Here is an 18,431-nt window from a genome sequence, read left to right on the forward strand (position 1 = left end):
CTTTCATCCGATCTGATATATGTATGTATGGCGAAACTGCTGCTCGCGGTAAAGAATCCCTGAAAAATCCCAAAAATAACTGGATCCATCGTCCGACGAATCGAAAGGTATGTGGCATCCGAAAACAACGACCGCTGTTTCGACGCTTACCCCCATTGATTCGTGAATTGTGCTCAAGTATTTCGGATATTTTGTGCGCAGGTGAATGTTGGCGACACCGCGAATCAAAGGCATAGTTCGGTCATCGTCACCGGTGGTACGATAATTTACAACTCCCTCTTTTATCACCGGAGGAAGAACCTGGCAGGTATCGTCGGGCGAAGAATCATTTTCCAAATAACTATTCACGTTTTTTCTTTCAACGAGACTTCGATCGACCTAAATATTCCTAATCGGAGTGATTCCCGGTTTGACCGCGGCAAATCCATTGGATGGAAAAAAGCGGCGTCAGAAGCCAAGAATAAAGTTCATTCGCCGAAAATTGCCGATCTCAACGGTTCTCGGTCTATGAGGATTTGAGTTGGACCAATTGGAACCAGTGGAGCGGTTGGAACGCAATAACGATCGTATGTAGCGGGGTCGCCATAACTGAATGTTTCCCCGTGCTTCGTCACGCGATCTGAATTTCAACAATCTTTGAACCCGGCCGATCGGAAACCACGACGCCGGATACCCGGACGACGAATACTACGACGAGGAGGCGCGCGGCGTGCGACGTAACTGCGGGGTGGTAACGAACAAAAGGTGGACGGTTCGAGGATTGTTCAAATTCAAATCTCGCGACGAACCACGGGGAAACATTTAATTACGGCGACCCCGCTGTACGCGAGTACGCGTGCGTTCCGATTGGTCCAACATAAATCCTCGTAACTCGAGACATATCGGTATCGGAAATTTTTGCCAAAAGTTAACCCCCTCTAGTCGCTCGTCGCGTCGAAATTGAAAATCGATTCTAATCCCTCGAATTTCCTAGCCTCCTCCGACAACGAAGACCTTGAATTGCGACACGAATGAAATTAGCCTAATGAGGATCGCGCGTGCCAATGTAATACGAAGAGTTAATTGTTCGTACTTTTCTCGTAATGTGAATCGGTTCGCGACACCGAGACTCGTACACCTGCGCAGTTTGATTAATTTCGATCATTGATCGATATTCAATATTATCATTATGACATTATTATTATCATCGTTGTCGTAGACGCGATCATCGTGATTATCGACGTCGTCGTTTCTGCAGGTATTTTTGTCATCTTTGTTTCTGCCCTCTTGAAATATTCATATCGGCGTCCTGGATTACGTATCATTCGCTAAATAGTGTCCGAATGTCGGGGAGCGTACATCCTCATACCTCGCAATCCATACCTGTGTAGTTGGTTGGAATAGGAACAGCGGGGTATAGCCGTTGGACTTTTATTCGGCTAGACTGCCAGGCGCGGCGTCCCGAACCTCCAACACTCTCGTCGAAGAGACGTTCGCGTGTACCGAAATCAGCGGTACCGGCGATACTTGTAGCGTTAGTAGTGGTAGCGGTAGTAGCGTTAACGGTAACGGATAGTCTGGCGAAACCTGCAGGAGCACCAGCAGCAGCCTGGCAGGGATGACGACGGGATATCGACCCACTTCACTCTATATATCTCGCCAAAACGAAAATCCTATAACTTCTCCCGCGACGCGTTCTCCCTCCGCTATACCTATACGCCGAATACACGACGCTCGTTTAAAGAGCCTCAAGAACAATAGAGCTCGAATGGAAAAAAAAAAAATGGCAATCGGGATGTCCGAAACGGAATTTGCTCACGTACGGTGGGTGGGTAGGTATTGTATACGCTATCCTCTGTCATTTCTGACGGTTTCTCATTTCATTATTTTTTCTCTATCTTTTTTTCCTACTTTTACAATTAGTCTTCGAGTACCCACCGGTTTTCCAGACGGGCTTACACCCCCACCCCTCCGCCGACTCGCCCTACCCGAACCCTCCTTTTTCTCCACCCTCAGCACTTTATAATAGTTACTACTTCTGCAGAATTTACGCCTCTCGCTTAATTTCTTCTTTTTTCTTCTCTTTTTTTTCTTCTTTCATCCCTATTATCTCCACTCCAGACGCCCTGCGGCACAGTTGAGTTACGCGAACGATGATATACATGTATATCGGGGTGTTCCGAAAAAACTAATTTTTTTTTGGAAACAGGTTGAAGAGTTTCATTTCTGTTTAGAAAGGCGCCTGTTAATAGCCGGGATCCGGATACGTCTTGGTCATGGTTGTACACCGCTTTGTTGGCGATCGATAGAATTTGAAAGCAACGGATAACATTATTTCCACGTTGATCTTATGGGAAACAGAAAAGTGCGACGAGGGACGCGTGCACATATATTATTAACAGCGCTACGCCGTCCGACGACACCACGCTGGTGTCGAAAATCATACTTTTATTAGCATGTATCCTTGAAATTTCATAAAAATATACGGATAAGATTGAAAACTCATGAGAGCTGACGACGAGATCGGTAACACTTGACGATTTTTGATCTCCCGAGAAACTCGAAATATCGCCTGCGATAAACCAAACGGTCTAATTGTAAAACAGTTTTACCGACGTCACGGGTACCGGCACGAAATAAAAACGCGGACATCGCGGACGGCAGAGCGTTAACAGCTCGGATTTTTACGAACGTCATCTTAGGCTAAAGTGAAACTTTTCAGCCTGTTTCTGAAAAAAAAAAGAAAAAGAAAAAAAAAGGAAAAGGAAAACCTTTCTCTAAAACATCCTAATATGATGCTAAGGATAAAGGTGCTTCGTTTAAAAGGAACATGTCTGTTTCCTCTCGTATGCTGGCCGTGTTGTTCATAACGAACCATCATTATCCTGAAATTTTAAGCTCCTGATTCTAATTTTAAGAATTTCCTTCCGAGTCGTAAGGTATTTCCATTTAAAAACATGCCGGACGACTCAATGTTAATTTCGAATTACGATAAGTCGGCTACTTTCTGCGCTATCGCTTTGCGAAAATAGCGATCTCTAAGGATCAAATGCTCTTCGAAAGTAGCCATAACGACTTCGTTGTAACACGAGTCGTTTCGATCGTTGACCATTTGTCATCGACATCAAGAAAACGACCGAAATTACGAAAATACTCGAACGCAAAACAAATCGCTTCTATCCACAATGCGACAACGTATATTTCTAGCTGATTGTGAGTCGACGTAACGGAAAAAAAAACTAATTCAATTCACAGGATTTTCGAATGGGAAAACTTGACGACTCGGGAGGAAGTTTCTAAAATTAGAATCAAGAGCGGAATTTTTCAGTGAACTCATGTTTCCATATGAACAGAGTCGGTACACGAGAGCGGAAAAAAAAAACATTTCGTTTCAAACGAAGCACCCCGGTATACGTATATACGTAGTCAACCCGCGAAACGGAGATGAATAAAAATAGAAAAAGGGGGGGAGGGGGGGGATCCAAAACAATAGGAAAGAACAGAGATAAAAAGAAGGAATAAATAAATGGAAATAAAATGAATAGCAGCATCTCGGTTACAAGTTACACATACCGCGGGATTCTGTTGAAAGTGGTCGCGATCAACGCGCGCGTCGAGATATTCGAATTTCTCGGTCTACGGGCGAACCCGAGCTACGCTGGGAGTCGGCGTAGCCGTCTTGTTGTCAGTAGGTCAGCCCTGAAGGTGACGTACCAAAACAAGGCGCCTACGCCTGTGGCTGGCTACGCCGACTCCCAGCGTAGCTCGGGTTCGCCCGTAGAACGAGAAATTCGAATATCTCGACGTATGCGTTGATCGCAACAACTTTGCACAGAATCCCGCGGTATATACGTACATGTGTATATACTTTGCATGTCGAGAGCGAGTGGGCGCTGTGAAGTTGAGCATTTTTATTTCTCTCTCTCTTGCGTTTTATTTGACCCTCATTCTCTTTCTCTGAGTCGACGTAAATTTATCGTGAAAACTTTTCCTTCTTATTATACTAGTCCTTATTATAGCCGCTCGAGCTAAGTATAAAGTATGTGCCTACCTCCCTACCAGTTTAGATCCTAAAGTCTAAATTACATTACGTTACATTTACATTCCTATAGGAGGAATATTATTCGTAGAAACTGGCCAATCGGAAATTAGCTATATACGCATGCGTTACTAGCACAAAATATTCCGAAATCCGAAAACCAACAAAAAACCACGGACAAACGGAGTGAGAGTTTTTGTAATTTTGTTCATTATTGAATTCCGAAGCGATGTAAAGCGTCGCTGGCTTCTCTGCTGCTGCCGAACTCACCATGTTCCCCGCCGCTAATGGTTTTCTTTTTCTCTTCTGAGGAATTTTCGCAACCTTTATATCCGCAATGACTGCGGGTAATTCCGGACAATAATATCCTAAATCTTCCTTCGTTCTTTTTTCCTCGGTTATTTGATTTTCTAGCCTTGGTCGTCGGATCGTTCGTTTTGTACCTTCGTTCCAAATCTAGGTATACATCAACATCCCTAATATCGATGACGAATAAAGTCGATCGGAACACCGAAACGAGCGACTAATCTACGAGGCGACGGTAGTCGCGACGAAAGGGTATTATACGTGCGTACGGCTACATGTGCAGTAAGATCGATCTTCTCAGGAATTTTGTCGCGCCGCACTTTTCCTTGACGTCGTGCAAATAATATTATAGGTACAAAATATTCAAGTACAGCGTACTCGTACTCGCACGTTATAACCAAATTTTCCTCCATTCCCCGCGCTTCACCTCTCTCGTTCGATTTTCATCAGCATCGAATGTTCGTTTTCTCCACGGTGACATCGAGCGATCTTGAGAGTTTTTGCCGTTTCTTTATTTCTCTTCTTTTTCTCCAGCCCTTGGACAAGCACGGGCAAAATCACATGAATAGATACACGCATCTCGAAATACACCTCATATCGGAAAACAATTTCACTTTTTTCCTCTACCTTCATTTTGTTTGTATCGCGTTTCGTTCGTTTTATTTTTTTTCATTTTTATTCTTCCCGTGGAGACTCAGCGATAAATGAATGGGAACAGGGAGGAAGAAAGGAAACAAAAAGAAACAAAAGGAATCTAATGGAAGAAAACACAATCACCCCGGAAGACGAAAACTTGTTGCAAAGTAGATTAAATTTGTAGAAATCACTACCCGAGTTTGCTGTACCCGTAGATACATCTGTAAGACAACCCATACGGGAGCTATTTAATGAAACGCAAATCCCGACTTCGCCGCCTTCGAGCTCCATTCGCGGTGAAGATATCCGGTTGGGCGTTGGTTCTTTGAAATGTACCCGGCCCGGGACTCTGCCGAGTCTCTTGTTGAGGAAAAAGCACCGGTATGCCTACACGTACGTACGAGTGGAAGAAGTAACAAAAAAGAACGTCACGGTCCAAGTACACCGTCGTCTTCGATTGATATTTACGTGGGTACGCCGGGAAGGGAGGTTCGGGGGACAGTTCATTAGGTACCCTTATCTCGTGTTATTGATGCCCCGTCAGAGCTCTCATTGCAAACGTTTTGGTTTAAACGTGGTGGCGAAGTATTGGCGTGCGTATACCGACCGCAGCGGTGTGAAAGGATTTCGAGGGAAGCGGAACCACGGACCGGAGGTATACATAGAAATCTACGTGAGACAGACGAAAGAAGATAAGGACAGAGAGAAATAAGAAAACGAATGAAAAATAGGTGCAAGAAAAATGTGCGCTCGGTCAATACTTTAACCAACTGTTCGGGGTGGAGGGCGGTCGGTTTTAATGTCACGAGGCGACAACGGTGAGTCCATAAGACCGCTAGCCGCGACGTTTTTCTAATTTCCGTTCCGTTGACTGAGAGCGCAAAGAAAATTTTGGTCGGAATTCGGTAGATAATATGTTATTTGGTTGGTATCGATTTTATCTGTATAAGGGATTGAATTAGGTATATTGATGAAATTTGTGATACGGTGTATTGTAGATGTAAGAGACGGGAGGGGGTGCGGGGGACTCGTGTTTAATAAAGTGAAATAATTATTATCGCGTTTGGTTAGGTCAGAGTAAATCCCGAGGGTAATCTGGGAGATGATATCGTTAATTGGATATCGTAGTCGTCGTCGTCGTCGTCGTGGTCGTCGTCGTCGTCGTGGTCGTCGTCGTCGTCGTTGCCTCAACGTTGATAATATAACACGCTTCATTAAACTGCAACATGTTCTAGAAAGCTGGAAAATCAGATATATCAAGGGTGAGGATCGATAAATCAGTTATACGATCGTGATCATTGTGATAATTATCGTTGCATTCACTTGACAACAATTACGTTATAACCGCTACCCGCAGAATTCTGCGACGGAGCCGTACAAACCTACACGGTTTGTCTCTCCTGGCAAAAATTGGTTTTTCAAAAATCGAGAAAAACAAAAAACCGCACACTCGTACCGATTCAGGTTGATATTTCAAGCGCAAAAAACTATCACGAGACACTTTGCTCCCCTCACTATTTATTCACTCCTTAAAACCTTTCCAGACATCGACCATTTTGCATTGTTTTTTCAATATTCCGTTGGTACTCGAAAAGTAACAGTTTCAAAGAGAATTGAAAACGTCCGTTTGAAAAGAGAGAGAGAGAGAAAAAGAAAACAGTTCTGAAATGCGTTTGTTTTGCTTGCATTTTTCCATCGTGTTTTTTTATAAAATCACAGAACGTTATTCTTTTTTCGAATCCTCGTACCGGTCGCGCCATGACGTGACTTGTACGGTCATCGGGAAATCGCTGATTGTGCATCGGTACTCGCTTTGTTTTAGATGCTTCGTGAATTCATCAAAAATCCAATGTATCGTATACATCGGTGATCTATCTTCCACTTTTACTAGGTGACAATTGGCGGGAGCTTCGGGGCACGTAATGAAATTCGAAAAAACTCGGTACTGACGTCAAAAACACCCCGATGGCGATCATCCGACGAGCGAGATCGAATATACCTATACGGCTGCGCCGAAACTCCCCAATCGATTTTTGCTCGATCACGTTCCTCGTTGTCAAAAACATTATTGTTAAAAAACCAGATTATTCTTCAAAAATTTCGCAAAAGGAATCCAAGATTTGATACGGTGTAATTACAGGTGCGATCCATAGCTTCTAGGTTCGCTGAATACGATCCAATTAGTTATTTTACCCACCGGCTGCAACAATAAGTCTCTCGATATGAAAAGATGAAAGTCGAAATGAACAATATTCAGTAGTTGATTCATATTTGTTACCATAAACTTATTTCGAGTGCTTCTTCATTTTCGACTAGTTTCGAATTCTTTGAATTTCAACCGGTATACTTCGCAGTTCGTACCGATTGGTGTTGGTTCCACCGCCGTGATACCATCCGTGCATACGTATAGGTATACGCATTAAACCATTAGCCAACTTTAAAACTTCGCTTCCAAGTGGGTTCTCGCAACGACTATGTGTGCAATCGGATCAAGCTCCCGCTAAAACCACCCTTGTAATATGTGCGTAGTCACGCACTGCGGGATTACGAGCAAGTTTTTCTATCTCAATTTTCTCTTCCCCGCTCATTTCATTCGGATATTATACGTTCACCACGTGTATACCTACTTGTGTTTTGTCCTTTTTTTACTTCATCTGGTAGAAATCATTCCATTTCATGTTCAAACTCCGTTGTTGGTCAAATAATCTTCGGCAAGTAAAAATAATTTGCTGAACAATTCGTTCTCCACAATTACCTAGGAACACGTATGGTATACCTACGTATAGCGTAAGTTATAATTTGATCGTATTTCAAGCATCCAGCGAATGCCGCCATTTGCAAATTTTGCGGCACTTTGTCAAATATTTCATCGAATATCACAGATAATACGCGTACTTGCAGACGCTGAATGATGCGAACACCGCGATTTCACGTAATACCTATGGCCATATGACGAAAAAGTGTGACTATGGTGATAGCTACGTGGAAAAGCGAATTCGCTAGCTGTCGGAATTCGAGACATCTGGTCGCACGTTCAAAAGGTGTGTAGGTATTATTGATCTCCTGAGGGAGGGGAAAGGAACAGTGGGCATGAAAAAGGGAGGAAGGTAGGTAGGTAGGTAGGTAGGTAGGTAGGTAGGTAGGTAGGTAGGTTGATGGGAAGAAAGGAAGGAAGGAAGGAAGGAAGGAAGGAAGAGAGGATCGAGAAAGGGATGCCGCTGTGCTAATTGTAAGCCATAAGTTGGCACAAGGGCTACCTGAATCTTGTACACGGCGAGAGGAAGAAAAAACTAAATAGAATAACAAAGAAAAGTGAAAGACAAATGAAAAATAACGCATAGAGAACGCATTTGACATGTGTATCGATATAACGATACGACATACATGTACGCACGTGCGAATATAAAATGACAAGGGAGGAAAGAAGAATAGGTATAAAAAGAAATGGAAGTAAGAAACGCATACGCGTATTTGATTTTGTTTCATTTTCACGCATACCGAACAGCATCTCAATGTTCAAGTTGTCGTTATCTGTAGTTGTTACACATTTCGCGTGCATCTATATTTAGAATTTCGAATGTCCATACGAAGCGAGTGATTTCGTTGCAAGCTTTTCCGTAGACTACCCACCTACCTACTTGCTCAAAAAAAAAAACAACGAGTCTTCGTATACCCAGTTAATTTTTGCTTCAGTTTGGTTTTTTTCGCTCACCTCGCACCGTGGGTCTGACAAATTTCCAAATATAACACATCCTTACATTTCGCGTATGACTGTTTGCCAAAGTTAAGGTATGTGGAAACAAACCGCGAACGGTAAAAACTTTTCATCTCGCTACTCGATCTTCGTCGGTATGTCCACATTTGAATTGTAAATCTATAGCAGAAGAGCAAGAAACAGCCGGTGAATTCGTTTGGTTTGTAACTGGCGAAGTTTTACAGAAAAGGAACCGATTTATCTTCTCTGTCTCCGTGTGAGACCCTATTTCTTTTCAACTTGATCATCTTTCGTTTTATTGCGCGGTACTAAAAAATTTTCAAAACATGCAATGCCTTCCGCTCACTTTTGAAATCCGCGATTGTCCGATTATTTGAGTTCTGTAACTTTTCCCTCGAATGATTTCTCCATCGAATCAGTGGTGAGAAAATTTTGAAAGTGTCTAATTTTCGAACGAGATGAAACCTGCGAGGCCGGTCGGTGATATTGAGAATTATTAAAACGGTATCATACGTTTAATTATTCCACAGTAATACATAGGCATACATAGTATACGGGTTTGTATTGTCCGTCACCGGCCGCGGCGCCATACTACTCATTACTCTTTCTTGTTCCAGGCCAGGGGCTTGCTACCCTCAACGCTCGATACCGTTTCAGGATCAAATATTACCACTAGGTGTCATGCGTTTCATGCGTTTCATAGAATGATTGATCTATTTTTCACCCAAGACTTTGATTCACTGTTATTATCGAGGAACGGTTGTTTCCACTTGTCGCAGTCGGCCGTCGTCGCATGTAGCGCACTTGTATATTGATACCAATTGTTGAGTGACTTTTCCGTTGTTCACACATGTATTACGTGTGTCGTTTCTCCGGAAATGAGTATCCCATGATCCGAACTTTCGCTAATCCAAAGTAGGCTCGGTCCCAATCGAATGAAATCGAAGAGTAACGAACATCGGATCACCGGCTGTCTCTCTCTTTTTCGTCGCGCATTTCGTTTCATTCGATCAAAATAAGGGAGACGAAAAAATGTCTTGTGAGCTAATTCCACCTTAGTAGCTCTGCTTACCTCGGCTACCGAAATAGAAAGAGAAACCGAAAAATGCACAGAGTGAGAAAAGTCCGAAAATAAAAGAGACGAGAAGGGAATGGGATGAGATTTATTTGAGACGTTCTGTACGCGTTATACAGTGCGCCGATCACTTGCAGGGGCCGAAGATATAACTTGTCAAAGTTTCCCTCTTCTCCTCCTAGTCCCAACGTGCAGCCGTTGAAATTTATCTCCTCGTTATTTCTCTATCTCCCTCCTTCGGCTCCTTTCTTTCCGTGATCGTCTCATTTTTCATTCGGATATAATACCCTATTCTTATCGGTCTCAAAAATTCCCCCTCGAAGACGGAGAGAAGTTTTTTAAGAATTTTTTCAAAATTGGCATACTCTGCGAAAAATCGATTTTTTTGTTTTGACACAAAAATGGTCAGGCTCGTAGGTGTTGGAGTAGCGCGGAATGTCCCGTATGCTATATGCATATACACACATAGGCAAACCAATGTCCAACCAACCGACCGACCGACGAACAAGCACCACGTTCTATCGTTTGTTTGCTATAATAATAACGGTATAATAAATGATATTATTAAATTGCTAATTCGCGGGAAAGTAGTTATTCATAATCAAATTATCTCATGCATCAATGGTTGATTTAATATGCGGATTCAAATATCACGCGGAATGACAAACGGCTGACACGTACGAGTGATACTTTTATTGATATTTTAAATACGCGCATAACATGCATCTATTTTTTCGCACGATTGAACTTCTGTCGTTTTCTCCGGTTTTCTTTTCATTTACTTCGGTATCACCTCTTGAGCACTACCGGAGTATGAAGAAATTGATTAATATATGGAATACCGACGATCTTACTTATTCTAACGACCGTCTGTATGGCATCTTGTGGAGGCGGGTGACTGTAACCACCACCTGTAATAGCAAAAGGGTTGAAGAAAAAACACAATATTTTGTACGAACATTATGGAATTATCCATTTTTCTCAAATTTTTCTCAAAATTACGCTAGATGTTTTCAAGCACTACGCCAAATTTGATATCAATTGATAAGAATCGATGTCGTTTGTTTCATTCTGTTTTTTCACAATTCTCTTATTTATTTTTTACTATTTTATTTCTTTTTAACATAATATTGTCCATGGCGTGATGACAAACATTAGATATATACATAAATATATATATTTATATATTTATATATATGTATGTGTATGTATGTACCTATATATACATATATAAATGTATACGTATATACATATTCACTCATTTCACTATATTTATATGACTAATAATAATGTATAACAGATAAACTCTACTTCGAAATTTAAGAATTATCTTGAAAATGCGCTCCTTGTGTGTTTTAATATTGATATTTATTCGTTTAAGTAGGTTCTGGACCTTTTTCGTTTTACGCACCCCACAAAAATCATGTCAAATCGTGTTAAAATGGTTGGAAACGTATTGAACATTATTCTACCCATCGTAAACCATTGAAGAAATGCTATTCTAATATCGAGCCCAAACCCAAAAAGAATATCGAAAGTTATCATTAGGTGGTGATCGGGTAGGAAAGACCGTTAGGTGTTACAAGTTTCGCTATTCCGCCCTTAGTCCGCCCTTGGTGGAGTCGGAATTGTATGGAACTTTTTTCTCCACGTTTTTAGAGTACATATTTCTCATTGTGTGGCGATGTATGTATGCGAATCGAAGCTTCTCTATCCGATTTCCGCGGGGTGAGTAAAACAAAAAAGATCCGTTACTTTTTCCCATCCATTACTCAGCATAATTATCTTGAGATCCGTCGACAAATACTGCACCGTACGGTAACATACAGTGTCTAGTTATTTCTCATCGAATTTTGAAATTCGGCTGAATGCGATTGCGTTCTATTTTACAATCCTTAACACGTCTATGATAAATGCAAAGGAAACCCTCGAGTGATGCATAATATGTATATTTTAACAATTATTGTGTTGTTAGCAACATTATTGCTATTGGTATTATTATTAGTATTTTTATTGATAATATTAGCATTATTGTAGCCGGATTTTTATCATAGACATGTATATACGGTAGAGCTTTTGTGTTTTCTTTTGTTGCTATATATAATCTGCAGATATTTGTGATATCATATCTATCACGTAATCACATATGTAGATTAAATTTAATGAATTGTTTATTCAATCAATTATTTGACAATGACCTATTCCAGGTTTTCCTATCTAAATATCAATGCACGTTATCTCATAACGTTATTATTTTCACGCGTTGCTATTTAATACCAATCCTGGAAGCGGTTTGGTTTTTTTTTTTTTTTGAGTTTCATTTTACCTGGTTCCGAAAGTTTTTCTCTTTTCTCTTCGTAGTTGAGCAGTCCGCATTTCATGTCTCCATTATTGTATTCCAGTGCTAACACATAGATTTTCACGTAATAATAATTCAAATCTTCATCAACGATGGCGAAGTTTCTGATTATGATCTACATAAAAGATTTCAAATAAAATTAAGAACGCGCTGGAGACTAGAATTTTTCAGACGATTATTGACATTATTGTTGTTATTTTCATTTTGTTTAGTACGCGAGCACAACTTTTGTCCTAGCAGTTCTCGTGATTTTTTATTCGATTTATATAGTATTTGTTATCTCATCTTTGATTCCCCTAAATTTAAATTAGTTGATCTTTTTCCTTCTACATAATCGTCATTACGATATAATATAGGCACTTTTCTACTAGTATTGTGTATATATATATATATATATATATATATATATATATATATATATATATATATATATGCGTCTTTTTTAAATTTATTTATACATGTAATAATAGTTGACTGATTAGAAATTGACACGAATTAATCTATTCCGAAGATCTCAACGACACGTACAGTCTATTATACAGACTTATTATTCTGACCTCCGTTTTTGAAACATCGTAAGTTATAGTTATAGTCGATTGATTTTCTATTACACTTCTTTTGTTTCTAATTTTTTTGTAACACGTACGATTTTCGTTTTTCTTTTTTGGTTTCTATCACCTTCAATTAACTTCGGATTTAGTGCCATGGTAACAGGAAATCTCTACATAATTATTATTCTAATTATGCATTCGTATTGCTCCTCACGACTATGATTTTTTTTATTCATTTCCTTCGTAGATATTTTTTTACTCCAACTCTCTTTTCATTTAATAATATCAATAATACATAAACAATATTCCCTTGCAGATAATTAATACAGCAGACCGATAATGACATAAAAGTTAATAAAATTGTATAATAGGAAAAAATTGTGCAAAATGTAATAGCGAGTATTATATACACATATTAATTATATATTAAATTAACTGCGTGCAATTTTTCAGTGATTTAGCGAAACAATGAATCTCTTTTTGATTATAATTATTATTATTTTAAATCCACATTATCATTATTCGATCGCCATGTTATTATTCATATAATGATTGAAAATTCAACTGAAATCGTTTCGAAAATTTTTTTGTAAATTCTATTATTATTTAATAATTCTTTACTATAACGTCATAATATACTTGCTGCCTTTGACTGCGATATATCTAGATATATATATTTTCTCAATATTTAATAAACTTATTTGATGATGTAATGATATTATACTTAACAAGCTAATATTTGGTAACAAGTTTTAAATAATCAATAATGATTGATCAATAGATTTTTTTTTATTCTTTTATTTAAGGCGTCGTTGATGTCAGAAAAGTTGGATCGACGGCTGCTACTTTTGCAGTTAAAAATGCGTGCATGCAGAATAATAAATTCTGTAACTGAGAACACTCCAATTCCTGTTGATTTTTTTTCAGAAATCAATGAAAAATGAGATAATAATTAACATATTATTTTACATCGCAATAACAAATTAATGATACAAATCTTACCTTTGTCTCTATGGCGATGCTCTCCGGTTCTTGGAAGTGCAACTTTAGGCGGCTCTTGCCGTCGTCACTCGATCCTCGGAGCTGAGAGAATTTATAACGCCAAACCGTCTCACCTGCTGTGCAAATGTCGTATGCCAACGTAAAACCCTGTGTCCATTCCAGTGTCAAAGCGGAACTACGACCGTTGAATGTTACCGGGAAAGTCTTACTCTGAAACAAAAGATCCGAAAGATGGAGACGAGAATTCTTCAAGGAATGCGACATTTTCATATAAAATGTATTCCGGTCTGAGCCACTTTATTATATTTCGTGAAAATCTTATCACTTTTTCTGGATTCGGCTATACATAGTTACGATGAATTCGATGCCGATACGACACTCGAATTAAGCAACCCTAAGACCCCTGAATTTCACACAGGCAACGACATACTTCGTTTTTTCGAATTTCCGTTGACGATTTTTTAAAAACTAGAGATTTCAAGAATAAATTGAACAGAATCTTCAAAAGCATCCGAAGATATCAAAACGTTTTCCGGTCTATGAGTTTGAAAATTTTTCACATACCTTGAGATGAGCTACTGCAGAGCATACCGCTGTGTGCCATGCTGCCTCGACCCTGAGAAGTTCTTGCCTTGTTTCTACACTTAAATAGCGAGGTGGTTTGCCCGGACTTTGAGCAAGAAAGCAATGCTGCCTTTCGTCGACGTTTTCAGACTCTTTCATCACCCTGAACATCGTCTGGTACACCTTAAAGGACAACGCGCAACGCGACCAGTCCCCAATGTTGCACTGAAAAAAAAAAAAAGATTATTAAAATCGGATCATTTGTCAGATCGTCGATTGCTATTTCGAAATTACCGAACTTACCGGTGGGGTTTCGAAGAGTAGTAGATCTGGTCCTTTGAGTGCCAAAAACCTTGGTCTGTAGCTCTGCCAGGGTTGATTACTGTTGCTGACAGCCTCGTTCACCCACCCCATGTATTCGATTCTTTCACCAACCCCGAAATTACGATTGTACAACTTCATCTGGTAGAAACATCCGAAGTTAAACGTAACAAACAGGGTTGAAATAGTAGAAAACTTTATGGTACACAGGTAACAATTTTTCGGATAATCATCGTAATTGGTAATCACCTGCAGGTGCGTTACTCCTGTTATATTGTCTGTGATATACTTCAGCCACTGACTGAGAATAGCGCTATCGTCACAGTGAATAACTCCAGTTCTTGAACCGTTCAGGCCTCTGACTTCGAAAGCATTTCTTCTGAGCTTATCGGTACCAAATATATATCTCGTAACGTAAGCCATCATCAAAGGAACTGAAGACAAACAACAACCAATGGGCTCAGTCTGTCATTTCCAGAACTTGAAGTAATGATGCGGTGTTCGGATTCAAAAAGATTTTACTTGAAAAACAAATGTGTCGATTTCAAGTTCTCGACGTACCCGAATATGCCGTCGAAACTTGAAAATTCGAAAAACATAGGTGACGCTAGTGTAAAAGAAACGTAATGGATTTTTATTGAGACTGGCATGCGGGGATTTGATAAAATCAAAATGCCTTCATTCTTTGCGATCGTGATGAATTCAAGATTTCTCGCACTATTTCCTTTCGTTTGACCTTCGAAGACGATTGCACATTATACCCAACTCAATCGGTGAAACCATACCCGTTATGATGTCCAGCCATTTTTTTTCCTGATTTATAGACACAGATGAAGCATTAGAACCATGTCTGCTATGTCCGGACCTCGGACTGCCTGCTCTTCTGCTAGGTGATATCCAACCATCCTCAGTGTCTTCGTTACTAACATTATCCAACTTCTCTTCTTTGTCTGTAAATCATCGTAATCGCAAGTATCGGATCGATTTACAATCTTTCAAGTTTGTCTCATTGTCAAACGATTTTTCGAAAGATTTTCTCACCATTTTTTTGCAAAAATGGTTTAGCAGCTCTGTAATGTTTTACCGTGAGCACAACTAAATCTCCAGCATTCCTCAATATGTTCACAGCATCGTCGTGGTGACAGGCTGTTATATATTCCCCATTGACTGTAAAAAGAGAATAAAAAAGCAGAGCAAATCAATTGCGATTAGCAAAGTCTATACATCTTCCACTTTTGCGGCAGCTATCCTATGTGTACCTTTGATGATAGCATCGCCCACAAACAGCTGTCCGCAATGGTCAGCCGCTTGACCTTTGTAAATCCTTGATATTAATACGGGGAGTTTGTGCTCAGCTCCTCCCTTGATGCTCAGTCCGAGTCCTCCTACTTTTTGTCTGGTTATTTGAACCATTCGTTCTTTCGCGTCTAAGGGTGGTTTGTTGTGGTTCACTGACTGCTAGAAGGAATATATTCATGGTAACCCTGTATTTAAAAATCATTACTGTCGGGCCGTAGAGTTTGGAACCCTCAGTTCGGAGGTTCATAACTAGGAAGAAAAAAGTGACGGAGCAGAAATTCGAAGAAGGTTCGAAAGCTTGGAGTATTCTGCGTCCGATGACTCCTTTTCGAATCTCGAGAAAGAAACACACCGACAGTTATGGCCATCGAAAGGTCGGAAAACTTTGTTTTCTCGGAGTTGACCGGGCGCGGTTAACTTTGGAGCATGCGGTTAACTCGTTGGAAAAGCATGCGAAAAATTTTAGAAAATTCAGAATCGTTCCTGAAAGATTTCTCAGAAGAATCCCGTTGAAATATTTCATAAGTATTGAGAAACATAGCGTCCAAGTGTACCAAAGTACAAAGAAGCGATCTCGGGAACGATTGCAGCTAACAAGCGGATCTCCGTGGGCTGAAAAATTTGCAGAAAAATCTACACTATTTGAGGCCGTGAACAATAAATCGCTCGTATTGCTGAATTTTCGGTAATCGTCGTTGACGCTTTAAGATATTATGGGCGCTAAATGGGCGACGCAGCCGCTACGGCGGCGCTGAAAATTTTGATAACCATCTATGTTTTCACAAGAGAAACTTACGAAATTACGGGTCGCGCGGTGCGGGGAGATGTGAAAATGCAGGGACGCCGTAGCCATGTTTCTCAATACTTTTGAAATATTCCAACGGGATCCTTCTGAGAAATCTTTCAGGAACGATTCTGAATTTTCTAAAATTTTTCGCATGCTTTTCCAACGAGTTAACCGCATGCTCCAAAGTTAACCGCGTCCGGTCAACTCCGAGAAAACAAAGTTTTTCGACCTTTCGGTGGCCATAACTGTCGGTGTGTTTTTTTCTCGAGATTCGAAAAGGAGTCATCGGACGCAGAATACTCCAAGCTTTCGAACCTTCTTCGAATTTCTGCTCCGTCACTTTATTCTTCCTAGTTATAAACCTCCGAACTGAGGGCTCCCAACTTTACGCACCGACAGTAGGAAAAATATACAGCGGTTCCTTTTTTTCTCTATCAAAAGACAATTTACCTCAACGTCTTCTCTCTGCAATTTCAGTACTTCCATAGACAACTGAAGACGCATAGGAATCGGCTTGCTTTTTCCATCGCTCACCGTCACCGTCCCGGTTCTGACCTAATTGGTCGAATTTAAAAATTCCTTCTAATTCAGTTCACCGTAATGAAATTCACATTCGAAGGTATCAGAAACCACATCGAACAACCGTCTCTCTTATCAAATCTATGCGAATTTTCGAAATAGTTTCTGGAGTCTACGCTCATATTTTCTAGCCCGTTTTTGGATACGCAATTTTTTTTATCTCTTCGCAGCATAAATATTCGGTGTGAAAAGATCATCGGAAATTTTCTATTTTCCGCTTGTAGTACGTACGTAGGATTTTCAGACTAATTTCAACGGTAAAAGAAATTGGAAAATTTTTCCGAGTTCTTGAATTAGATAGAAGGCAGCAGTTTAAGCCGTAGCCAGTGCGCCCCTAAGTGTCTGCAGCAGCACCAGCAGCAGCAGCAGCACCCTCGAGTTATCGATTCGAAGAAGAAATATAAGGAGATGAGGGTACCATTTATAGCTGTGAGAAAATAGGGAGCTGTAACAACAGCAGCGGCAACGGTTTTCAATTTTTTCATCATTCCCATTTTTAACTCACTTTTTCTGGTGATTATGAAAACATACGCCGATGTTCTGTATTGAACAATGGGATTGAAACGAGAAAAGAAAGACAAATGAATAACAACGTACCTTCAAATTCTGGTAGATTTTCTCCTCTATCGGAGTACTCATTTTTGTTGGATTGATTCTCATTATTTATATTATTATACCTCACTAATATGATCTTGTCGTCCACATAATTCACCCTTGTTAGGCCAGAAATAACTAACAGCAGCAGCAGCGGCTTCTCCCTGCACCGCATCGATATTTGATGAAGATATGTTAATCATTAATTTATTGAACGAATCATAATAATTGTTAGTCGCTGAGATACAACACGTGAATCGTTTTTCGGTCAACATATTTTACGCGGGTCTCTAAGTATGTATCTATGTACATGTGTGTGTGTGTATCGGCATATAACATATTTATATATGTAGTACATTTCCTGCTTTCCTTTTTTATAATTATAAAAATTAAAACACACTCGCGTATTGAATGTACAACGGGTTTTTAGAATTTTCAAAACATCGAAATTTAATTAAGGGACATTTTGCCGCGCGCGCTCGTCATATTTAAACGTAAGAATCACCGCGTTTCATTTGTTTTCTCTCCCAAGAAACAATCGAGAGAGCTGTCAAAACGACATGGCAGGCGCTTGCTGCTTGCTTCCTTTCAGCCTGCTTGCCTCTATGGGGTGACCTAATTTATT

At 40.0% G+C, this 18,431-nt stretch overlaps 1 protein-coding gene across 2 annotated transcripts; it reads right to left on the bottom strand.

The window, feature by feature from the left end:
• Positions 1 to 12,501: 12,501 nt before the first annotated feature.
• LOC105686923 (gamma-1-syntrophin) lies at positions 12,502 to 18,359 on the bottom strand. 2 transcript variants are annotated; one of them, XM_020852812.2, is made up of 10 exons: positions 17,810 to 18,359; positions 17,084 to 17,188; positions 15,807 to 16,002; positions 15,589 to 15,714; positions 15,333 to 15,497; positions 14,797 to 14,981; positions 14,530 to 14,688; positions 14,227 to 14,451; positions 13,663 to 13,872; positions 12,502 to 13,569 (listed from the first exon to the last, which is right to left on the bottom strand). In XM_020852812.2, exons 1-10 carry the CDS (start codon positions 17,870 to 17,872, stop codon positions 13,462 to 13,464), a joined length of 1,542 nt encoding a protein of 513 aa, XP_020708471.1. In that variant the 5' UTR covers positions 17,873 to 18,359; the 3' UTR covers positions 12,502 to 13,461. The 2 variants fall into 2 exon arrangements, with proteins under 2 accessions (XP_020708471.1, XP_012257619.1); XM_012402196.3 differs by having other exon boundaries at positions 15,807 to 16,005; positions 17,810 to 18,358.
• Between the last annotated feature and the right edge of the window lie 72 nt (positions 18,360 to 18,431).

The sequence above is a fragment of the Athalia rosae genome, chromosome 3 (assembly GCF_917208135.1).
Source record: "Athalia rosae chromosome 3, iyAthRosa1.1, whole genome shotgun sequence".
NCBI lineage: Eukaryota > Metazoa > Arthropoda > Insecta > Hymenoptera > Athaliidae > Athalia > Athalia rosae.